Source organism: Haliotis rufescens, unplaced genomic scaffold (assembly GCF_023055435.1).
Source record: "Haliotis rufescens isolate VD_foot unplaced genomic scaffold, xgHalRufe1.0.p SCAF_14, whole genome shotgun sequence".
Classification (NCBI taxonomy): Eukaryota; Metazoa; Mollusca; class Gastropoda; order Lepetellida; family Haliotidae; genus Haliotis; species Haliotis rufescens.
In genome coordinates, this window is record NW_025963824.1 from 25,353,865 (window position 1) to 25,379,704 (window position 25,840).

The 25,840-nt window shown below is 39.9% G+C and overlaps 1 protein-coding gene across 3 annotated transcripts in view; it reads right to left on the reverse strand.

Moving 5' to 3' along the window:
• Positions 1–2,182: 2,182 nt before the first annotated feature.
• Positions 2,183–25,840, reverse strand: part of LOC124131246 (colorectal mutant cancer protein-like) — a 136,749-nt gene continuing 113,091 nt past the window's right edge. For 2 of the 3 annotated variants that reach the window (XM_048395196.1, XM_048395198.1), the window contains 10 exons: positions 24,782–24,951; positions 23,283–23,546; positions 21,578–21,796; positions 19,816–20,209; positions 16,456–16,648; positions 15,697–15,931; positions 13,986–14,171; positions 10,900–11,120; positions 10,213–10,315; positions 2,183–8,000 (listed from right to left, as the gene is read on the reverse strand). In XM_048395196.1, coding sequence (XP_048251153.1) covers positions 7,923–8,000; positions 10,213–10,315; positions 10,900–11,120; positions 13,986–14,171; positions 15,697–15,931; positions 16,456–16,648; positions 19,816–20,209; positions 21,578–21,796; positions 23,283–23,546; positions 24,782–24,951 — 2,063 coding nt within the window. In that variant the 3' untranslated portion in view covers positions 2,183–7,922. The remainder of the gene's footprint in view (positions 8,001–10,212; positions 10,316–10,899; positions 11,121–13,985; positions 14,172–15,696; positions 15,932–16,455; positions 16,649–19,815; positions 20,210–21,577; positions 21,797–23,282; positions 23,547–24,781; positions 24,952–25,840) is intronic. The other variant, XM_048395197.1, reaches the window with a different exon arrangement.

Sequence of the window (25,840 nt, forward strand, 5' to 3'; positions counted from 1 at the left end):
AATTTGTCTACTGTCTAAAAGCCAATGACTACCTAGAAAAAATCTTGTAGCAACTAAATTCTATTGCCTCACATTTGAAAACACAAAAGTAAATAACAGCTGATTGTGGAAAACATGTCTGCTAATAATTGTACTTGCGTATAGTTCCTCCTTAAGTCAACAATGAACATAAATACATAAATAATAATGTAATTAGTATCTTATTTCAGTTGACAATGCTCATCGGATAAGCAAGGATATACCTAAATAATCTTGTAACATAAACTGCATCATTGTTTGAGTCACAAATAACAAAAATCAAGTTTCCACTAATATACAATTTCAAGACTAGTGCTTTGACTTGTACATATTATAATAGTTATTTGATAAAAGATGATTCCAAATGCTTTTGGCTACCTAGAATATTGGCTTGACTTCTTGATTTTACTACTGGCTACCTGGAAAAAATGCTTGTTGCCATACGGCTACTTGGTAAAAATGTAAACTGTGAGGCCTGAATGAGTTTATGACACTTGGTATGCATAGTCAGTAGTGGCGTTCAACATGTTGGTTTATCGTGATATATAAAACTGATTTTAACCTTGCAATTTGGAACATACTCTTTAATTCTCTCAAAAAGCATTTACTCACACTATAAACATGATCTCCCCAGATCTCCTTTATCATACATTATATCAAACATTTTATATTTATTATACATGCTTGTCCCAACCAATGAGGGCATCTGAATTGTTTCAAGCGGTTTGAATCTAATTTTCAATATGTCCCCCATCGCAGCCATATTGTAAAACCTTTTTATGGCCGCTGGTCAGCCATTTTGGCTCAAATGTACAGTAATGTTCTTAAATTATCTCAAAATGCAGTTTCGGCTCTGAAAGTGCCAGACAGAGGAAGCTGGACTCGGTTATTCAACCAATGAAAACACACACATTTCTTCGGATCAGCACCTTCATTTAATCGGCAAATCATGACAATATAACAAGACAGTTTTGGCAAGAAGCTCCCACCTCAAAACAGTTCAGGTGTGAAAGTAGGTGATGTTCCACCTGTGGATGCATTAATATCTCATGTAGAGAAGGTAAAACGATAAAATAACACAAAATTGTGAGAAAACATTTCATAAAAATTCATAATATCAAAGACCAAGGATGATAAAGGCAAGAGAAGTTGTATTTACCGTATTTCCTCTATTAAGAGCCCAGGCCAGTGTAGACCCAGCACAATGGGGAGGTGAAATGGAGATCAGACACGACTGGATGTTTAAAACATTCACAACAACCAAAAAGTGCAGCTTTATTTTTTACATTCGGAACTGCCAAATAATATTCGTTTTTGAGACACATACGTCACACATGCCAAGAGGTATCCTATGGAAGTAAAGATCTGATTTTAATGCGAATGATCATCGACACTCTCGGTAAAAAAACCAGAAGCAGTGACAAAGAAACAATCAGCAGATCGTGGCATGGGTATTTTTTATATTCTACTCAAAACAAGTTAAAGAACACCCTCTATCTGATGTTTGCTAACATTTGTTTAGTAGTATATTTTACAATATATGATTGTTTAATGCCGCACTCAGCAATATTCCAGCTACATGACGACAGCCTGCAAGGAATCAAGTCTGGACCAGACAATCCAGTGAATGATGTCTTGCGTCACTGTTCGGTTACAACGACACGATATCACCATAGTAACCAGGCCAGGATCCGGGTACACCTGGCAGTAATTTTTATTCCTCATTCATCTTAACTGAGTAAACTCGACCCATTCTTGTTATTTGACACCTCACTCTGCAATAATCCACCAATATGACAGCAGCCTGTAACTAAATGAGTCTGGCCCAGACAAACCTATGATTGATATAATGAGCAGCGATCCACGAAAACCAAATCCCCAAGCCTGGCAACACAATCCATTAAGCTGCCATTTTGTACAAACCAGGCCAGGCTCACACAGAATCCCCATCGTGTTAACCTCATAGAGGCAGGCTCTGCCTAGAGATACCTTCACAATAGAAGAAGAGTTTGGGTCGCACAGTGGTTAAAGTGTTCGGTTGTCACACCAAATGCCAGGTTCGATTCTGGTGTCCGACACATGATATTGCTGGAATATTGTTAAAAGCGGTGTAAAACCCAACTCACTAACACACTCACAATTAGCAATCTCATTAAAATCAGATCTTAGTTCTTGCTACCCCTTAACAAAGATCTGAGGACATCCCATTACAGGTCACGTCAGAACAACCTTTCGTGGACTTTGATGGACCAATGAAATGACTAGCAAGAAGTCAATTAGCCAATCAGAAAGCTTTCTCGAACAATACAGCATTAGTTTTAAACTGACGAATTCAATTCCAGACTACACTTTGAAAAGTATTCTTGATTTAAAATTTGTAAAGTGAACAAAAGAACATTCTGGAATGTTCGAGATGGCCGAGATTGTATGGCAGTACTTCCCACGAGCTATGCAAAGACTGTCCTGTTCAAGTGTTTATCCCCTTGAAGTTTCGAGATAGATGATGACTGTGATGGAATCAGTTGTACAGCCCATAACTGTAGTTCGGAATACCCCGTGTTGACCTTTTCAAGGTTGCATGATCAGAAAACATTCAGACTGTGACTTTCCTGATCTGGTAAGCGACGCTCTGAATGGTCGGATGAAGGTCATTCTAACAAGACCCATAATGGAAGGTCCTAAGATCTTTGTTCAGCAGTAGACCTGAGTTTAATGAGAACATCAGACGGAAAACAACCGATTTTGTTATGTCTTAAATGTCCACAAATTACAAAATTACCAACTTAAATATGTTGTTACATTTGAGTTTTTTTAACATTTGCTCAAAGGTACTTTTCTGATAATTAAGACAACTGATCGATATTTAGTTAACAATTAATGATCTCTAGGATCCATATCTATAGCCAGCATGCATTTACTATCCACACAAAGTTTGTGTTGTATCACACAAATAGAAGATATGAGATTGCTGTAAAAATAATGCCATTGACATCCAAGTCACTCTGAGATCATATACGACCAAAAAAAGACCAAAAATGAAATAAATAAAATTCAAAATAAATCCAGTCTCGGTATAGCAGTGTCACAGAATTCAGTCAGTCATGTTGGATTTTGGCAACATAAATCGAAGCTGCTGATACTATAGGAATATATTGTACAATATTTGCATAAATTTGCATATTTATATCACGGGAATCAAGAGGCTATACAGTCAATAATACCAAATACTGGAAGCTCACTGTATTCAAAACATATATGAATTAGTGCAAACTAACTGTTCACATGGACACCTCGGACAGAATATGACACTTGGATATGTGATAGACGGCATATCCATGGATATGACACACAATATATAACCCTAACGTATGTCCGATATATATCTGCACATGGTATACCATATTGTATAGGGTATATTCATGGATATAGCATACCAGGTGATACAAGGCATATCCATGGACATAGCATACCATGTGGTACAGGGCATATCCATGGATACAGCATACCATGTGGTACAGGGCATATCCATGGATACAGCATACCATGTGGTACAGGTCATATCCATGAATATGGCATCCCATATGCTCCATGTTATATGTGGCATACCATCTGGTACAGGGCATATCCATGGCTATAGCATGCCATATGGTACAGGGCATATCAAAGGATATAGCCTACCATGTGGTACAGGGCATATCCATGGATACAGTATACCATGTGGTACAGGGCATATCCATGGATACAGCATACCATGTGGTACAGGGCATATCCATGGATATAGCATGCCATATGGTACAGGGCATATCCATTGATACAGTATACCATGTGGTACAGGGCATATCCATGGATACAGTATACCATGTGGTACAGGGCATATCCATGGATACAGCATACCATGTTATACAGGGCACATCCATGAATATGGCATCCCGTATGTTGCATGTTATATTTGTCATACCATGTGGTACAGGTCATATCCATGGATATGGCATCCCATATGCTGCATGTTATATATGGCATACCATGTGGTACAGGGCATATCCATGGATATGGCACCCCATATGCTGCATGTTATATATGGCATCCCATATGCTGCATGTTATATATGGCATACCAGCATGGATTCTAAACAAAATAACATAGGGATCATGAATATTTTGGGGGATTTTTTTTATAAAATTGTGTCGTAGTCTGCACTAACTAAAATATCCCCCAAAATACCCATTATCCCTAAATATGTTTCTGCAGTATAGTGCAGGTCATATCGATGGACTTATGCCATCCTCTATGCTACAGGTCATATTCTCTCCATCCAAAAGGTACCAGATATGGCATCTTATATAATATATGACATCCAATACGGTCCTGGAAACAATGTCCCATATGGTACCGAACATGTCCACATTCTCAACCTTTGAAACAAGTGTGCAACAACACTGAATTTAAGGTCAGAACGCACCCAAGAAACGTGACTAGTCCAGATGGTAATATCATATCCACTAACTAATGTCTGGAGTTTCCTCCCCTTGCCTCTGTGTCCGGAATAAAATCCATAATTAAAAGCAAAATCCATTATCAATAGCAATGATAGGAAACTGTGGCAGTGTTCTGAAAATAGCTTTGATCTACAGTTTTGTTTCAAGTACTTGTGTTAAAGCTGACCCAGTGAAAAATTGAGGATTTAACAATGACTACAATCTCATTAAAATCAGATTTCAGTTCTCCCTATCACTAAACAAAGATCTGATGACATTCCATTATGACTATGCTTTGAAACATATTTTGACAAATTCTGGAATAAAAATTTGAAAACTGAAGAAACGAACATTCTGAAATGGCTCATTGATGACCTAGATTGTATGGATTCAGTCATAAAGCCCTGAAACTGTCGTTCGAAATACCTTGTGTTGTCTTTCGAGGGTGCATTATCAGAAATCAAATTCAGACTGTCACGTTCATGATCTGGTAATTTTTGCGATGCTCTGATTGGGCGGATGAAAGGTCGTTCCGACATTACTCGTAATGGGATGTCCTCAGATCTTTGTTTAGCGGTAGCGAGAACTAAGATCTGATTTTAATAAGATTGACAATGACTATTGTACAAATTGAGAAGAAGGTCCAGTTTTACATGGGGCAAATCTTGTGAAATGAAAAATTCCCCCTTACATGGTTGTGGTTCTGACAAGCCAAGGATCATCATCAGGGAAACATTGGATCGATTTTATTCAACCACCATCCCAAAATCCAGGCAGCTAAGGGGGACAACTCTGCAAAGCGAGATCTCATCATTCAGGCCAATGGGTGTTCCATTAAAAGCAACATCAGCAATTTTCACTCAGTATTTTCTTCATGGACACATATTGTGCAATAATGGAAACTTCAGTGACAACTGTGACTGCCATACAACTAATTATATACAAGATATGCACAGGGCAACACAAAGCCACACGACAAACTCCAAACATTGCTCTCTGGCTTGGGCAATCAAGAGTTAGCTCCCTTTGTGATTTTTTGTGTGTATCTGAAAACCAGTGCAAAATCTATGATCAGAATAAAATTATGGACAATTTATAAGAAGATTTATCACAGATTGTAAATTAAAAGTAAAATGCCCAGAGTTACATCTAATGCCAATAAGTTTATGATACAGATGATAATACAATAACATCAACCTTCTGTTTATACGAGCACAATTTGCAGTACTTGATCCGAAATAATGAAATTTCAAATCGTCCTCAAAGATATTATACTGTAATATAAAAAAAAAAATTATTACTGGATATTTTCAATTGGTAAGAAGCTTAACATTAATTCACAATGCAGCATATAGCCTTACTCAAAACAATAATAGTTAAATCAAGAAAGAGCACATGAATCAAGATGGCCGCCTCATAAGCCTCATTCTGAATTCATGTGATCAAAATACAATACATGACAAGACATGAAACATCATAGTTTTTATCTCAGGGGCTGCAGTGTTACAATACCATATATTTATCTATCTACATGTATTTACACTGCATAAATTATGAAAGGTTTTGTACAATGAAAATGAAAAAATAGGGGTGCAATATACAGCCGTACAAACTAGCGTTTTATACGCACATTCAATAAATGTGTGATCCTGGTAATAAGATTTTGCCCCGATTATGTTCCACATACCCCTGGCCACTTGTATTGAATGGTCTATGTAATCAATGATGTAATGGCTTCTCCTGCCAGTTCTGCAGTGTCTGCCATATTGCACCTAATGATGCGTACATCACTGGGAAGTCCAGATACAACTTTACACGCGACCACATACCGAACAACAAGAAGACATACAGAATTAAGTCCCTATGTCTTCTGTAAATAGGGAGAATTCATTATTTTCGTTTGTTGAAGGGCTTTGTTCTGGACACTCTGAACCATTATCCTGATTGTCAAGTCCATTCCAGTGTCCCTTGAAGGCAAGAACAAGCTCGTATTGGCTCTTATTATTACTCTCTGCTCACAGACTGCGATCTGATTGGCTCTCTTGTAAGCTCTTTTCACAGACTGTGATCTGATTGGCCCTCTTGTAAGCGATCTGATTGGTTATCAATCCTACTACCTGCCACACTATTTACTTGGCTCTCATTCTTAGACTGTAGACATATACTCTATCATAATGTATACCTGTATGCTGTTGCCTGATTCTCAAGGTGTAGGGTGCCATCTGATTGGCTCTCATTTCTACTGTGGTCTAAAGTTGCTATCTGATTTAAATTATCCATTACGTGCCCAACTTGAGTGTCCAGAGCATTTTGAGCTGTGCTGAAAATAACAATTTGAGGAGGTGCGGAGAGATTCTGAGATTCAATAGTGAAAACGCCATCTTGCCACGGCATGATGCCCAATATCAACTCAATAACATTGCAACAATTGGTGAACATGAAACAGTCTGCATTTACTGACCTTAAAACGATTTGACATATCAAATATTCTCACATACAATTCAAATCACTGAAAGAAAAAGCTCTCTTTCAAAACCTCATTCCAAACTTTCTGCAAGTGGAGTGACTGCACATTTAAAAAGGGACATAATTCCTATAAGGGAGATAACTCTCACAGCGAGGCAGCTATCAATGAGATGTGTACTTTATCAAAATGTCCAACACTTTCTTCCAGGGCTATATCTGATGTGGATATCTTCAGATTGTTGAGCAGAAGTCCACAATCGTTTAGAAAATATTACACTTTCTTGACAAAAAATGTTAGAAATGTTTGGAGTGAAGCTTTCTTCCCCACAAAAAACAAGCCCCAAAGTGACATCGGCTGGGAGATATCCAGTAATGGCTCACCATGAGACAGGGTCTACTTGACATTCTTACATGTGGCTCTTGTCTGAAGGGAGATATTTAGGATTCAACACAAAGTGTCCTTGGCATGCATTTTGGGAAAATACTGATTTAAAATTGGGATTGTTTGAATGTTCTTATGCCATCATGTTAATTTAAGCATTCAATGCTCTTCCTCCTTACTGGTCCTGTATTAGTTACATATGTGTAAACATGAACTGGGAAACCTGGTTTCCTGTAGACCTTGGGCTCAATACCAGCCTCTGAGCAGGTCTAGAAAAAATATCTCAGAGTTACTTATCTGTTATTTCCATATTTGCAGACCTTATCTTACAAAAACGAAATGATCCATCAACAATGTAAGCTTTACAAGTGGAAATGACATGCAAACATTTGACACAGCTCCTAACTTTACAATAAAGGACATGTTTCAATTCACAAACAATCTTCCTTTAACATAACAATTGTAGGTGAGCAGAGTGTGGAGATACCAAGGGAGATAACTCCCTTGATGAGGGAGATAACTCTCATGGTGAGGAAGCCATCAATGAGATGTGTATCGGGTCGGTTGATGGTGGTCCTATGCTATAATGATGTTTCATTGGTTGGTGGCCTTGCACCATCATTTTCATACATGGAAATTCTCTGTTTTAACATCCGAATCTGAAAACAAACAAAAACAAAAAAGCTTTAGAATTTTGCATATCATATTATTCCAATTCTCAAGGCTGCTCTACGAGGAGCACTATTTTTTAGTTTGCGATAAGGGGAGACATTTTATATAGCCCTATTATCCACCTACCCGAGTTTCATATATCTCTGTTATCCACCCACCTGAGTCTCATATATCTCTGTTATCCACCTACCTGAGTCTCATACATCTCTGTTATCTACCTACCCGAGTCTCATATATCTCTGTTATCCACCTACCTGAGTCTCATACATCACTGTTATCTACCTACCTGAGTCTCATATATCTCTGTTATCCACCTACCTGAGTCTCATACATCTCTGTTATCCACCTACCTGAGTCTCATACATCTCTGTTATCTACCTACCTGAGTCTCATACATCTCTGTTATCCACCTACCCGAGTCTCATACATCTCTGTTATCCACCTACCTGAGTCTCATTCATAACTGTTATCCACCTACCCGAGTCTCATACATCTCTGTTATCCATCTATCCGAGTCTCATACTTATCTGTTATCCACCTATCCGAGTCTCATACATCTCTGTTATCCATCTATTCGAGTCTCATATATCTCTGTTATCCACCTATTCGAGTCTCATACATCTCTGTTATCCACCTACCCGAGTCTCATTCATAACTGTTATCCACCTACCCGAGTCTCATACATCTCTGTTATCCACCCACCTGAGTCTCATACATCTCTGTTATCCACCTACCTGAGTCTCATACATAACTGTTATCCACCTACCCGAGTCTCATACATCTCTGTTATCCACCCACCCGAGTCTCATACATCTCTGTTATCCACCTACCTGAGTCTCATACATCTCTGTTATCCATCTATCCGAGTCTCATACTTATCTGTTATCCATCTATCCGAGTCTCATACTTATCTGTTATCCACCCACCCGAGTCTCATACTTATCTGTTATCCACCTACCTGAGTCTCATACATCTGTTATCCATCTATCCGAGTCTCATACTTATCTGTTATCCACCTATCCCAGTCTCATACATCACTGTTATCTACCTACCTGAGTCTCATATATCTCTGTTATCCACCTACCTGAGTCTCATACATCTCTGTTATCCACCTACCTGAGTCTCATACATCTCTGTTATCTACCTACCTGAGTCTCATACATCTCTGTTATCCACCTACCCGAGTCTCATACATCTCTGTTATCCACCTACCTGAGTCTCATTCATAACTGTTATCCACCTACCCGAGTCTCATACATCTCTGTTATCCATCTATCCGAGTCTCATACTTATCTGTTATCCACCTATCCGAGTCTCATACATCTCTGTTATCCATCTATTCGAGTCTCATATATCTCTGTTATCCACCTATTCGAGTCTCATACATCTCTGTTATCCACCTACCCGAGTCTCATTCATAACTGTTATCCACCTACCCGAGTCTCATACATCTCTGTTATCCACCCACCTGAGTCTCATACATCTCTGTTATCCACCTACCTGAGTCTCATACATAACTGTTATCCACCTACCCGAGTCTCATACATCTCTGTTATCCACCCACCCGAGTCTCATACATCTCTGTTATCCACCTACCTGAGTCTCATACATCTCTGTTATCCATCTATCCGAGTCTCATACTTATCTGTTATCCATCTATCCGAGTCTCATACTTATCTGTTATCCACCCACCCGAGTCTCATACTTATCTGTTATCCACCTACCTGAGTCTCATACATCTGTTATCCATCTATCCGAGTCTCATACTTATCTGTTATCCACCTATCCCAGTCTCATACATCACTGTTATCCACCTACCCGAGTCTCATACATCTCTGTTATCCACCTACCTGAGTCTCATACATCTCTGTTATCCACCCACCCGAGTCTCCTATATCTCTATTCACCCACCTGAGTCTCATACATCTCTGTTATCCACCTACCCGAGTGTCATACATCTCTGTTATCCACCTACCCGAGTCTCATACATCTCTGTTATCCACCTACCGGAGTCTCATACATCTCTGTTATCCACCTACCCGAGTCTCATACATCTCTGTTATCCACCTACCCAAGTCTCATACATCTCTGTTATCCACCTACCCGAGTCTCATACATCTCTGTTATCCACCTACCCGAGTCTCATACATCTCTGTTATCCACCTACCCGAGTCTCATACATCTCTGTTATCCACCCACCTGAGTCTCGTATCTCTCTGTCATGGATTGCAGCTGTGTCTCCAGCTTCTTTAGTTTACTCTGATACTTCTTCTTGGCTTTGTCAAAAGCTGATATCAAGGCACTGAAACAGTTTGGATGTTGCTGTAGCACATGTCAGATCACCACTGACCACGTCACAACTTACCCCGGCAGAAGCTGACTGAAAGCCATGAGAGAAGTAACTGTTTCTTGTGTCATGTGTGACACTGAAGCTAATGGACCAACCATTTGATATTTCGGAGGCTGGGGAGGGGGGTTCTGTGATTTTGTATGGAAACTGGATATATTTCAGCTACAGCTGCAAAACCAGTTATTTTTTTCAAAATATTATCCTAAAGTTTTCTTTTTTGTAAAAAACATCTTGCAACAATGTATTTTTTGTGGCAGAGAATTTCTATTTTTTTCAACAGTCTGAAGCATAATAATTATTTTCAGGCATTTTCTGGGTCAATGTTGTTGTTTTTTATATAATCCCAGGCCCCTCCTAGAATATCAAATGGTCGGATCCCAACTAAATACACTAGTGCTGCTTCATGAACTGCAAAAATACCTAGATCCTCTTTCCTTGTTCCATATCTAAATTATATTAAAAAAGGTGGCCACATATGTCCTCTCAATGTAAAACAAAAACTTGCACAATTTCAAAATCTAGAGTTCACCACCCACCTGTTTGCTCTTTTCAAGTCATTCACAAATTCTGCTGACTGTTGATGTCTGATCTCAGAGTTCCGGGAGATCTTCTCTAGTGTTGACACGAGCTCTTGAACCCGGGACTTCAACTTCTTCTCTCGTTTCAGGGCATCGCAGAGGTCCTGCGCAATGTCGCTCGAGTTGTTGGTCCGCAGTTCCGCCATTGAGATCATGGGTGCCAGGTCACAGTCGATATCCTGCAACAGTGAGCCAGTTTATATGAGGTGTTCGTTCTACCTAGACCACTTAACTATTGGGTGCCCCACCTCCACCAAATTTCCCCTCCTTGTACTTCATTGGCTGAGTTTCTGCTGCTGCTCCAACACCTCACATATGAGGTGTTCTATCTCAACCTGGTAGGCCTGCATTATCATTGTTTGTTTCATGTTGTTTAACGCTGCACTCTAGCTATATGACTGCGGTCTGTAAATAATTGAGTCAGGAGCAGACAATCCAGTGGTTGATATCATGAGCAATGATCCACACAAGTGAGATGTGATGATTTGCATCAACCAAGTCAGCGAGTCTGACCATCCGATCCCGTTAGTCGCCTCTTACGACAAGCATGGGTTGCTGAAGACCTACGCATTATCATAAGGTAACATACACACATTAAAAAAATCTCATTTTCTTTATGATTGATTGTTTCTAGGTTTGTCAGCACCATACTTTTGCTTTCACCAAAGTGGTAAAAGTCTGAGACCTGCATCACTTGGGGCTTTCCTCCCACATTAAACTTAAACGCCGTGATAAAACTGGAATATTGTTAAAAGCGGCGTTAAACCCAACTCACTCACTCACTCTTTATGACTGATATTGCTACTTTTGTTCAGTACCAGAAATTGACACAGATAAGAAAATTGTGAATCTAGTAAATGAATGGAAAAATCTTTTCTTGTCGTCTCAGAAAAGTTATAATTTTTTTCTAAAAATGGCATCTGATTTTTATTTTTTGGGGGGGAAATACATCCTTTGAATTTTGATGAATTTATGTATGACCCTATATTTTATAATCTTAATATTGCAGTTGGCAGAAAATCTTTCTTCTATTCCTACTGGTTTGATAAAGGTGTCAGTCAAATCTGGACTGATTATACACAAGGAGATTATCTCCCCTTAGCTGATTTTAAGAAAGGTCTGGCATTGAGACTTCCCTTTTACAGTACTATGGAGTTATACAAGCTGTTAAGAAATCTTTGAAATCTTTATCTGTCTCAAAAGTTGAAAACTTTTCAAACTTGGATGACAACAACTATGTTAGAAAACCTTTAAAGTTTCCCAAGTTTATAATTTTATGCTGATGTCCAAAGAAAATGCACTAAATTCGCAAAACAAATGGAAAAACATTTTGAAAGAACTCAAGAACAGATATATTTGAAGCCTTTGTTAACAATTAGAGACACAAAGCTGAGATGGTTTCTGAACAGAATTATTCATACAATTCTTACAACCAACTAATTTATTTGCAAAATTAAAATGCGATCAAATGATCTATGTACTGTTTGCATGTCAGAAACCGAATCTACTGTACATTTGTTCTGTGAATGTGAAAAAGTAAAAATATTTTGGAAATCCCTGATAAATTGGTTGAAAGATAAATGTACTCTTATATATGAGCTAAATATACATGACCCAAAGTTTATATTATATAGTAGAATACTGCTGACACTGACAGTCTTTGACTTTATAATATTATTTGCCAAATATTTCATACATAAATGCAAGGTGAAGGATATAAACCATTTAAAAAAAATTACACTCTTGTTACAATATTGAAAAATGTATTCATTTTAATCAAACTACTTGGAGCAAATTTTATTCACAATGGATGCTGTATCATTGTATTTTTGAGAACCACCGATGTAATTCTCATGTCGGCACAGATATTGATACTGTATCAGGGGCTTGAGAATAAAAATAGATAAAAACATACTTTCAATCCTTGTTAGCCATTAGTTTCTGCTGCTGTTCTAACACCTCACATATGAGGTGTTCTATCGAGACCAGGTGTGGTTTAACAAGTCTTACCAAGGACTCACCTTCTTGTACCAGCTATCCTTGTTGGCCATGAGTTTCTGTTGATGCTCCAACACCTCACATTTGAGGTTTTCTATCTAGACCAGGTGTGGCTTACCAAGTCTCACCAAGGACTCACCTTCTTGTACATGCCATCCTTGTTGGCCATGAGCTTCTGTTGATGCTCAAACACCTCACATATGAGGTGTTCTATCGAGACCACATACAGCTTACCAAGTCTCACCAAGGACTCACCTTCTTCGACATGCCATCCTTGTTGGCCATGAGCTTCTGTTGATGCTCCAAACCTCACATTTGAGGTGTTCTTATCTGGACCAGGTGTGGTTTACCAAGTCTCACCAAGGACTCACCTTCTTGTACATGCCATCCTTGTTGGCCATGTGCTTCTGTTGATGCTCCAACACCTCACATTTGAGGTTTTCTATCTAGACCAGGTGTGGCTTACCAAGTCTCACCAAGGACTCACCTTCTTGTACATGCCATCCTTGTTGGCCATGAGCTTCTGTTGATGCTCAAACACCTCACATATGAGGTGTTCTATCGAGACCACATACAGCTTACCAAGTCTCACCAAGGACTCACCTTCTTCGACATGCCATCCTTGTTGGCCATGAGCTTCTGTTGATGCTCCAAACCTCACATTTGAGGTGTTCTTATCTGGACCAGGTGTGGTTTACCAAGTCTCACCAAGAACTCACCTTCTTGTACATGCCATCCTTGTTGGCCATGAGTTTCTGTTGATGCTCAAACACCTCACAAATGAGGTGTTCTATCGAGACCACATACAGCTTACCAAGTCTCACCTTCTTCGACATGCCATCCTTGTTGGCCATGAGCTTCTGTTGATGCTCCAACACCTCACATTTGAGGTGTTCTATCTGGACCAGGTGTGGTTTACCAAGGACTCACCTTCTTGTACATGCCGTCCTTGTTGGCCATGAGCTTCTGTTGATGCTCCAACACCTCACATTTGAGGTGTTCTATCTGGACCAGGTGTGGTTTACCAAGTCTCACCAAGGACTCACCTTCTTGTACATGCCATCCTTGTTGGCCATGAGCTTCTGTTGATGCTCCAACACCTCACATTTGAGGTGTTCTATCTGGACCCGGTAGGCCTGCTCCTGACTCTCCTTGCCACTGAGGCGGAGCTCCAGGGCTCGCTTTTCCTTCTCCATCAGGTAGTTCCCAGCCTTCAGCTCGGCCTTCTCCTCCTGGATGTGAGGGAGGAAACAGAGAGTCAGTCCATGGTGTTGTACACTACCTAGATACGACATCGGGAACATTGGTGACCTAGCTGTCTAAGGCACCTATATTCCCTGTGTTCAATCCCATTGTCATGGATTGTCTTAGATTGTCTTGGTTTGGTGTCACAATCAGTCTACATGAGCAACCCAAATTAATATATATATATATTGGTATTTTGTTTGGAGTGAGTGAGCGAGTTTGGTTCAACGCCGCTTTTAACGGTATTCCAGTTATTTCACAGCGTGTCAGCTTAATGTGGGAGGAAAGCCTGAAGTGATGCAGGTCTCAGACGTTTACCACTTCAGGGAACCCCATGGTGCTGACAAACCGAGAAACATAATCAGGGCGAACTGGGATTTGAACCCACAATCATATTATTATTATTGGTAAGGAATTGGCCCACTAGAAAAGCCACACTTTAAAGCTTTAGAGTTTCTAACTTCAAATGAAAAGTATGAGCAAGCCTCTGTAACAACATGACTTTTTTATCACGTTCAAATATTCTAAAACACTCCCTGATAACCTCCAAAATCAGTTCTCTTTACAAATATTATCCTTATCTATCCATTTTGTGTTGCCATAAGTCCCAAACAAGCAGCTGGTTGAAATTAACAAAGTGCAGTTCTCGTTCACAGAACACATCTGATAACTTTCGTACCCATTTCTAAAAGTTTTGCAATTCATAACATATGCAGATCCTGTAGATGACAAAGGTTCTGTGACCTATCTCATCCTTAAATTTTGAAAAGGCTGAAAACTTTGGAATGAAACCTTTTTCAGTCAGCGTTGGGTATTTGGGACCTCGTTATAAAGCTTTGGACTCCCCACATGTTCCCTGTGTCCAGAGTCGCTTACTGGCGCTTACTTTACTGGATCGGGTGGCCACTTGGTTGACAGTGTGGTGCTGTTCTCCCACAGCGTGGATCATTGCTTGTGATACTGTTCACGGGATTGTCTGGATCAGACTTGATACAGGCTGCAGACATATTGCTAGGTGCAACACACACTTACTGGTTTCATCACAATTGTGTGAGTGGCCGGTGCCACCAATAGAGCCTTTTTTCATGAACACCTGATTTTCAGTGACTCATTCATGTAATTTTCATCACTATTCACTATTTTCCCGTTAACACTCTGTGGAATCTGTTTCAGCAGATAATCAAGACTGAGTGAGTGAGTGAGTTGTGTTTAACGCTGCTTTTAACAATATTCCAGTTATATCACGGCGTGTCAGCTTAATGTGGGAGGAAAGCCCAAAGTGATGCAGGTCTCAGACGTTTACCACTTCAGTGAAACCCATGAGTATGGTGCTGACAAACCTAGGAACATAATTGGGGCGAACCGGGATTAGAACCCACAATCATAGGTTTCTGGCATGACTAAGGGACACAACTCTGCACAGCGAAACGTGGTGCCTTAGACGACTGGACCACCCGTGCCCCCCTGAAAATCAAGACTGAATATCCTCTGGTGTTGACATTTTGAATTTACCTTCATGGCCATCAACTCCTGCATGAGAACAGCATTCTCCAGGTCCAGTCTCTGGGCTTCTGGCATCTTCTTGGGTTCATCGGACATTGGGTCAATATGGACGCTTTCCAGTTCCAACACGGTCATCTTGACCGCTGCTCGGTCATTCTTCAGAGATTGGATGTAGTCTCGTAACCGCTGCTCATCTATCTTGCTGAAGTCTGTGTCCACCGAACTGGCAGTTGAACTAGTTGTGCTGAAAGTTGTATCAGAAAATGTGTTATTAAGCTATTTGTTATGAAAGACATATCAGAAACAATGTTGTTGGATTTAGTGCTGAAAGTTGTATCAGAAAATGTGTTAATGAGCTATTTGTCCTGAAAGACATATCAGAAACGATGTTGTTGGAAATAGTTGTGCTGAAAGTTGTATCAGAAAATATGTTATTGGAGCTCTTTGTTCTGAAAGCCATATCAGAAGCAATGTTGTTTGAACTAGTTGTACTGAAAGTTGTGTCAGAATATGTAAAATTTGTTTTCAAAGCCATATCAGAAACGATGTTGTTGGAAATAGTTGTGCTGAAAGTTGTATCAGAAAATGCGTCATAGAATAAATTGAACTGATGACAATAATCAAAAAGGTGTCATTGGAACAAGTTGTTCAGAATGCAGTATCAGAAAAATGTTATTAGTTCCTGAAAGAGTATCAGAAAGGATTCATTGAAACTAGTCGTGCTGCAAGCATTACAGGATGGCTTCCCTGTTCCCTGTTACACAATACCTTGCTGTCCTGCTATTGGACGAGAGATCCTCCCACGGACTGGCAGTACACCCAGTCACATGACCAGTACAACATCGTTCCATCTTGTGAAGCAGGTGTTTGGCCACATTTTCAGCTGTTTTCCTCGCGTGATGCGACCGTTGTAGAATGACAGTCACCTCATTTTGGTCGTCACAGATACCGGAGTCTCCTGCTACAAGACAAGGCCAACATAAGACACTAGTTTTATCACCTCAACACATCAACTTAGGATAACTATAATTTAGAATTTATGTCACTCCCTTCGCATGTTGGTAGTCAGAAGTTTCAATGACCACCTCTGTGGTCTTCTAACGTTACCATAGTAAATAGCAGTACGTCTTAAAGTTCAATTATTTTAAGAAATCATAAAGAGATTATGAGTCTCATTTGCAAAAGGCTTGCATAGGCTAAAAAACATAATAGTCTTGGTTATCAGGCACCACCCAAATCATCATGAAGTCTGCCGCACGTTTTGTTTTTATTTCCATTTTCAAAAAAATATATTAATCCTAATAGTTAAACACAATGCACAAAAGAAAATGGAAAATGGAAACAAAAACAAAACGTGCAATGAACTTACGATGATGTGGGCAGTGCAGGAGAACCAAGACTATTATTTTTTTAGCCTAATAGTAATACAAATTGTATTCCTAACATGTGACATTTTCAATACGGTAACAAGAAAAACGTCTTATCATCTCTATTTCGTATCTTTATCACTAAAATAATTGTTTTCAGTCCCCATGCTTTCGAAAATGTTATAAAAAATGATACAAAATCAAGACTATATCTTGTAAATGTGCACTATTTATTGAAAGTAACAGGTTACGACTCAAAGGGAGGTAATTTCAGGATTGAATTATTATCTCCCTTAGATTTGAACTGCATTACCATTTTGATTCTGCTATCTTGGGGATCATGGCCACTCATCACTATTTAATCAGGAGTAGCTGTCAGTTCCATGCCCAAATGGCATCCAATCCATAACAATCCGCTAACAATTCCAAACATCCAGCTTGATTGATCCCCCATGTGGACACTCAGAATACTCCTATCACATGTCTAGTTGTATGTTTCCGAATGTTCTTTAAAGTAGGATATCTGGTCTACAAAACTCCCCAAAATGTCAAGTCAGACAACCAGAATGGCAACTTTGCAAAGATAACAGATAAAATGTTGCCAGTCCGGAATTTTCTAGATTAACGTACAAACATAACAAGAGGGTAAACAAAGAACATGACAGAAACTTGATGTCAAACAAGTATTTGTCACAGAGTGACGAAATATCCCCCGCCATATACACCATAGTACCAAATATGAAGACAATCCAGCGATTAGTTCTTGAGATATTGTGGCAACACCGTTTTCCAACTCCAAAAACAGATTTGCCTGCTGTGACCTTGAAAATGGGATCAAGGTCACCAAATCTGACAGGTGTATGCGGTGTCTGTATATACACTATAGTTCCAAATATGAAGACAATCCAGCGATTAGTTCTTGAGATATCGCGGCAACACCGTTTTCCAACTCCAAAAGCAGATTTGCCTGCTGTGACCTTGAAAATGGGGTCAAGGTCACCAAAACCGACTGGTGTCTGCGGTGTCTGTATATACACCATAGTTCCAAATATGAAGACAATCCAGTGTTTAGTTCTTGAGATATCGCGGCAACACCGTTTTCCAACTCTAAAAGCAGATTTGTCTGCTGTGACCTTGAAAATGGGATCAAGGTCACCAAAACCGACTGGTGTCTGCGGAGTCTGTATATACACCATAGTTCCAAATATGAAGACAATCCAGTGTTTAGTTCTTGAGATATCGCGGCAACACCGTTTTCCAACTCTAAAAGCAGATTTGTCTGCTGTGACCTTGAAAATGGGATCAAGGTCACCAAAACCGACTGGTGTCTGCGGAGTCTGTATATACACCATAGTTCCAAATATGAAGACAATCCAGTGTTTAGTTCTTGAGATATCGCGGCAACAAACAGGTGGGACGTACGGACGGACGTACGGACGGACGGACGTACGGATGGTCGTGAATACTATATCCCCCGCTTCGCGCTTTCGCGCGGCGGGGGATAATTATGCGGAAATGACTCAATAATGTGTTTAATGGTTACAGCTAATTTACCTGTTACAATGAATTATAACTAGAATGCATGGGGAATTTAGGGAATACAGTATAAGGCCAACCATCGGACGTGCAACTTTCCCAAACTGGCTGTCCATCAGCAAAACTGACTGTCGTGCAGGCGGGTATTTTAAACACTATGATGTCACAGCACTGTGACCTCATTCCATGACATCATATTATGTTTGACATCATCAACAGAATGTCACTGCACAGTAGTCATTGAGGGGAGATATATATGAGAACATATTGATCCATTTGCTAAATATTAAGCACACCAATCTATAAGAAATATTATATAATCCTTTAGTAATGTGTGGTTAAAGTATTTCAAGAAGTCAATTACTATTAATTATAATTTCATGCAAAACTGATAACACTGTGATAGTTTTCCCGATATCTCTCTAAAGTAAAGTGTGAATTTGGTTTGAAAGTTCACAAGTGCAACCAGGGAAATTAAATACACACAAAGCTCCTTCAGCTGGTAAGGTAGATTAATCATATACACTTTAAAAATACCTATCCAATTGTTATTTGAAAAGATTAATAGTTCACTCAGCAATATTCCAGCTGTACAATGGTGGTCTGTAAATAAATGAGTAAGGACCCGACAATCCAGTGATTGATATCATGAGCTTCGAACTACACAAATGGGATAAAAGGACATTTATCTACAAATCCCGAGTCAGACCATGTGATCCCGTAAGTCGCCTCTTACGACATGCATGGGTTGCTGAAGACCAATTCGAACCTAGATCTTCACATAGGAATACCTATCCGAGACAAGAGTCATCAGAAGATGACAAATCTCCCCGGCCCCAACGATTACTAAAGGCACCACTTCAGACCCCGGTTAATACATTTACCAAGGTGGGATGAAAAATCTTTCTCAAGTTATGTTCTGAAAACGAAATACGGATGGACAGACGGAAGGACGGACCAGGTGATGACCATTATATGCTTGGGGGATAAAAAGGGTCAATATCATCTATAAAGATCAGTGAGTGAGTGAGTTTGGTTTTACGCCGCTTTTAGCAATATTCCAGCAATATCACGGTGGGGGACACCAGAAATGGGCTTCACACATTGTACCCATGTCGGGAATCGAACCCGGGTCTTTCAGCGTGACGAGCGAACGCTTTAACCACTAGGCTACCCGACCGCCCCCCATAAAGATCCATGGACATCCTTAAAGATGGACACTCACCTAAACTTCCAAGTCCTGCGGCTCGGCAGTTGGACAGCAGTACTCCCATCTCTGTCTCCAGCAGAGCACACAACACCTCATACGCTTCTATAGCCTGGTCCGAGTAGTTGATAGCCAAGTTCAAGGCCGTATTGTTCGACTCATATTTCCCCATGAGCACTGTAAGCCTCTCCGAATACGCTTTACTCTCGCTCAAGGTCAAGGCATTGAGGTCATGCTGAGATTTCAGATTGTCTATCTTACTCTGCAGCCTCTCAAACTCAATCTCAAACTCCTTGACCTTTGTGTCCCCGATCTCACTGCCACACTTGTACAGAGTCTGAACAATCTCCTGCATATTGGAACACTCCTGTAGACTCTGAACCAGATGCTCGGCCACCTTGGTGTTGGGTAGCTAAAACAAAATACACAGTGTTACATCCATACTTCAAGAGATGAACTGCAAGTGAATCCATGGTATTTCGCGAACCAAGCAATCTTTTTTCGTTTACGTTCGACAATGGAATGAGTGAGTGAGTGAGTGAGTTGGATTTTACGCCGCTTTTAGCAATATTCCAGCAATATCACGGCGGGGGACACCAGAAATGGGCTTCACACATTGTACCCATGTTGGGAATCAAACCCGGGTCTTCGGCGTGACAAGCGAACACTTTAACCACTAGGCTACCCGACCGCCCGACAATGGAATGAAACAGTGGCATGTCGACGCTGTAACATCCCAGTGAAATATGCAGGAATAACAAGTCATCTCTCTTATAATGTGTGAGTTAATGAGTACGCTGTTATGCCGCTTTTAGTAATATTCCAGCAATATCATGGCGGGAGAACCAGAAATGGGCTTCACACATTGTACCAATTCCGGGAATTGAACCCGGGTCTTCGGCGTGAAGAGTGAATGCCTTACCCACAGGGCTACCCCACAGCCCCCATTTCCCTTATAAACATCCTGCCACTATTGGCTATAGTATTGTAGGTATCTCGCTATCTCATAGTGACCTTGTGAGAGGTACAACTTTCAAGTGAGACCAGCTGAGGTTTTACAGTTCAAATGTATAAGCAGCCTTTTAAAATGCACCTAATAGTGATTTTTGATTGTTTAAAAGTTACAATTTGTTTCATATGAAAATCTCATGATGTGAATCAAACCTGCTACCTTACATATCATGTTTAGTTTTGTAACCCCCTTGGCCACCGAGGCAGGTGATGAAATGATGTTCGATGTCATGACTTCAGTTGTCAGCATACTGAACATGGTATTTCTTTCGCACATCTTTCTTTTTTTCATCTTCTGTATAGTTTCACTATAAGGTATCCTTATTCTTCCTGGTATTACTTGCATTTAGATGATTTATCAGTAAGTTAAAACACTCCTGTTTGAAAATGTAACACCCAACATTACTTTGCCAGCACAGTTATTCTCTACAGTATTTTGGTTTGTTTTTAAAAAATTGTTTAACACCGCACTCAGCAATATTCCAGCTATATGATGGCAGTCTGTAAATAATGAGTCAGGACCAGAAAATCCAGTGATTGACATCATGAGCATCAATCACAATTGGGATACAATGATATGCATCAAGCAAGTCAGCGACACTGACCACCCGATCCTGTTAGTCGCCTCTTACAGACAATATAGCAGTTTCCTCAAAGATCCCGAACTATTAGCAGGCTCCTCTTTGAAAACATGTAAAACAATTATGACATGCTTGTGTGATATTACTGATTACTGAATGCTCCCTCAAATCCACCAATCAACACTTACCCCTAATGAACTAATTTCAGATCCCAAGACCTGCCGATCACCGGCACATGTTTTTAATTTTTTCAACTCTGCTATTTTTGCGACGGGGAACTGATCATTGCTTGGGGTCATCTGCAGCTGGGACTGGTTCAGCTGCGACTTGGTCGGCGTGGACGTCCGACTGTCGTTAGGACTAGACGAACTCTCCTTCACCTGGATCCGAGACTGCATCTCACGAACCTGGAAAATGAAATAATAAGAATATCTGTATGTTTGTTCCTTCAATGACGAGTACAAAGCATGTTGGGTTCAGACAGACTCAAGTCGTTGGACTTGAGATACTAGTACACCACATCAGAATTAGTTGTTCAACAGGCAGTTTTTGTAGGGAGTCCACAGTGCAGATTGAATCATTTGCAGCTGTGATTGGATGATTTTGTGTGAGATTTTTACGTTTTTTTAAATGTACATCCATCCAGTAATTAAAACTGACTATGTTTGTCAATATTTTGAAGTGCCTTTTTTAACATGATGACTTATGCTAAATGTAACCACAGATATTTTCAAGCAAGTGACATTTGGTGTGGAACTGGGAGTGGTGTGTTTAGCTTCCGGTACTCGGAAAAGAAGCTAGTAAATTTTTTTGTTTTCATTGCTGCCAGACTGTGCACATATGTACAGGAAATAGCTTTGAATACTTAGTTAGGTCAGCAAGACAGACCACCCTATCCTGTTAATCGCCTCTTATGACAAGCATAGTCGCCTTCTACGACAAGCATGGGTTGCTGAAGACATATTTTAACCCCGATATTCACGGGTTCAAGATCTTGTGAAATCTTTTTTACAAAAATCATATTTTGGGGGAACACAAGCACAGTGTCCAACCCAGGATTGAAAATCAAGGGGGGACTTGTCCCCCCATCATGTAGAATATAGGAGGGATTTTGAAAAAGTAGGGGGATAATTGCTTTCTTCAAAAATGTCTTATTTTGTATTATGTACTGGAACATCATCATATAAAAGTGTAACAGATCAGAATAAAGAACTAAAATGAATAACAATGTTTTGTGCTTTTTTCTATTTTGATTAAAAAAGTCTGTAATTCTTTTGTTTTTGCGCGACATGGTCATTCACTATTCAAAAGATCGTCTGCTATGACAGTCGGCGATTCATATTGTGTGATTTCAGAAACGAAACTAAAACGAACTAAAATGCTCAAAAATATTTTCAGAACTATTCAAGATAGAATATTTATTGTCTTTAAACATCTTGTCAAAGGTTTTTGATTACTAAACAACAAAATACAACATAATTTTGATCAAAGTTTTGATACGTTTTCTACTAAGTAAATTAAATTTCGTTTCCTATGAGAATCCTATCGATAATTTATTCAGCAACCCAAGGGACGTCACTTGTTATCGATCGGTCTTCGACAGTTGTTTACAATGTTTGCTGTGAACTGTCTTTCTTCGTTAATAGATTAAGGATTTATTGAGTATTGAATCTAAAGGTAGGGATAAACAGCTGATAAAGAAAGTGACTGTAAGTGACAGATTGCACTTTGATTTTTTTATGAGGGGCGATTTGATTTTTTTAAGTGTGAATCACGCAATCGCGCGGCCTGAGTTGGACACTGCAAGCATCATACATTAATTTTAGGCTCAAATCTATTGTAGCTCAAAATCATAAATGTAGGCATCTCTGTGAGGGTTACTTCTTAACCAACCTTCCGTTTCAACTTCTCGCGTTCGTCTCGCAATGCCTCCAGGTGTTCACGCAGCATGTTCAGGTCCACTTCCTGCTTGCCGATCTGTTCCTGCAGGGTGTTGTTCTCGACCCGGAGGCTGGCGATCTCCTCCTGGAGGTACTCGGGGTCAGGGTACTGGTTCGGGGGCGGTGGGGGAGGTGGGTGGAACATTGCGGGTCGCAACTGCCGAGGGGGCAAGGTCGGTGGCTGGCCAAGGCCGAGGCCACTCAAGTCTTCACAGATCTGCAGATGACATGAGGGAGAGGAATCGTCAGCATTAAAGTATCAATATCAAAGTTTGAGGAACATATTAGTGAGTGAGTTGGGTTTAAAACTGCCTTGAATAATATTTCAATTATATCACAGCGTTTCATCTTTGAGAAAAAGCTGAAAGTGACACAGGTTGTATAGGTTACACTTTACCACAACTGTGGTGCTAACAGACCAATAAGAATCATATTCAAGGTGAGTCTGGGATTCAAACCTACAATCATCAAATTCAGGCATGACAAGAGGAGACAACTCTGCATGGTGAATTGCAGCACCTAAGACAACTGATTTTGGAAATGATACACCAAACTCAAATCTCAATTGTAGACTTGCATATTTTCAGTAACTCAAAGGATGATCACAGCTATACTGTCTCTCGTTAGTGCTCACAGAATTTGGATTAAAACAAATATGGCCGCCATGCAGTAGGGCTGGGACGGGTAATTCAGGTACTCGGGTTGGATGGGTACTGAGTAGGACCCAGGTACCCACAAGACTACCCGGACCCGTGGTTAGTCACGTGATATATTGTTTCATGACAAAAAAATCACTATATAACTACATGGTTACACGACAATTTTAAGTCTCATTTCTTCATGACTATGAACACGTTCCTTTTGACTTACATGTTTGAACAAAGCTAAAACTTCAGTCAACTTCAGTGTATGCATGACCACATCGTTTTATACGTGTATCGGAATACATTTTGCCAGGGCTACTATCAAACTATTCCCAATCGGACATTTTGTACCTATCTTTTGACACCAACAGCGGGTAGGGTAGGGTAATAGTGGTGTGGGAACCCGGGTAGTAAATTTGGACTTGTCCCAGCCCTACCATGCAGCCATTTTGAAAATGGCCATTTAGCACCATGTGCAAAAGTGAAGTCTATCAAGGTAGACACTTTCAGACTTTCTCCTCTGAATAACGACAGTATAGTTTAACCTTCAGCGGAACCCCACTTATCCAGACATTTACAAGTCACTGTTGACTACCAGGTACAATATGTCAATCATGACTTTATTTATGCATTGTACACATGCACAGGAGTGTCTGTGTAAATGAGGTCAGTATGAATGAGTGTTCTAAAAAACCTGGTGTCATGCATATCATCTCTCAATTTTCATTCCAAGGAGCACCAGGTTTTCCTTGGCAGAAGCTCCAGATATAAAAATTTAATTACAAAAACACAAAATACCAGCAGTTACCTCCCCTGCCTTCTCGTCCACGCTATCATTGTCCACATCCTGGGTGAGTCTCCGGATGGCATCTCTCTCTCCGTCGTCCACGCCGATAGCCATCTCCTTCCTCTCCGCGATGGCCGACTCCAGCTCAGTCACCACACGGGTGAACTCGGCGTTAATCTCGTTGCCGATTTCTGAAACAAGAACGGTGCAAATCTACAGCTGACCTAACATAAAAACAGTGAATTTTGGTCAACAGTGTTTCAGTTTGGCATTCATTTTGCTATGCTGACTTACATTGTACTCCGAAAAATCAGTTTTCATTCTTAATAATTCTGAGAATACTACCTCAATTACATCATTGCCATAATCCTGTATTTTGGCAGACAAAAATACTTAGATTTTCAACAGAAGTTCTCTTTACTGTCAGCTATCCACAATCAGTTGTTTGTATACTCTATTTTCTTGAATATAGTGCTCACCCATGTATAATGCGCACCCCCCTCTAGCAGATTCAATATTTTGGAAAAAAACGACAAACGAGCGGGTGATGAGAAACTTGGTCAGGACTAATTCGAAATTTGAGATAAAAAAATCACCAGACATGTTGATTTACCGTTTTAATTGTATTTTTTGTTCTGCTAGGCATTGTTTTATATCCAGGGATTAAGATTACCATGTGTATTTTCTCGTAAACTAAGCCTGACACAGCAATCAGCTGTACGCACGTTTTCTTGAAATATGCCAGTGATTCTGTCAAGACACACCCAATGATATAACTTTACAGGATTTTAATGCAAGGATCGGCAAAAATTGTATCTGAAACTATTTTTTTATCAGGAATAATATATTCCAATATCTTGTTAATTTAGATGCACCTTTTACTAAACATATTTAAAATAATAATAACCCTAAGCGAAGCAGCTGATCGCTATTGCCGGGTATTATTTTTTACATGGAACAAGTCTGACCAGTCACCGCAAGGCTCCCGTGCACGTGATCGCGACATAGAATCGTCCAACAAAAACAAATATTACTTTTAACGAGTCACAGTATGGCATTTATGATATATGTATCCATTCT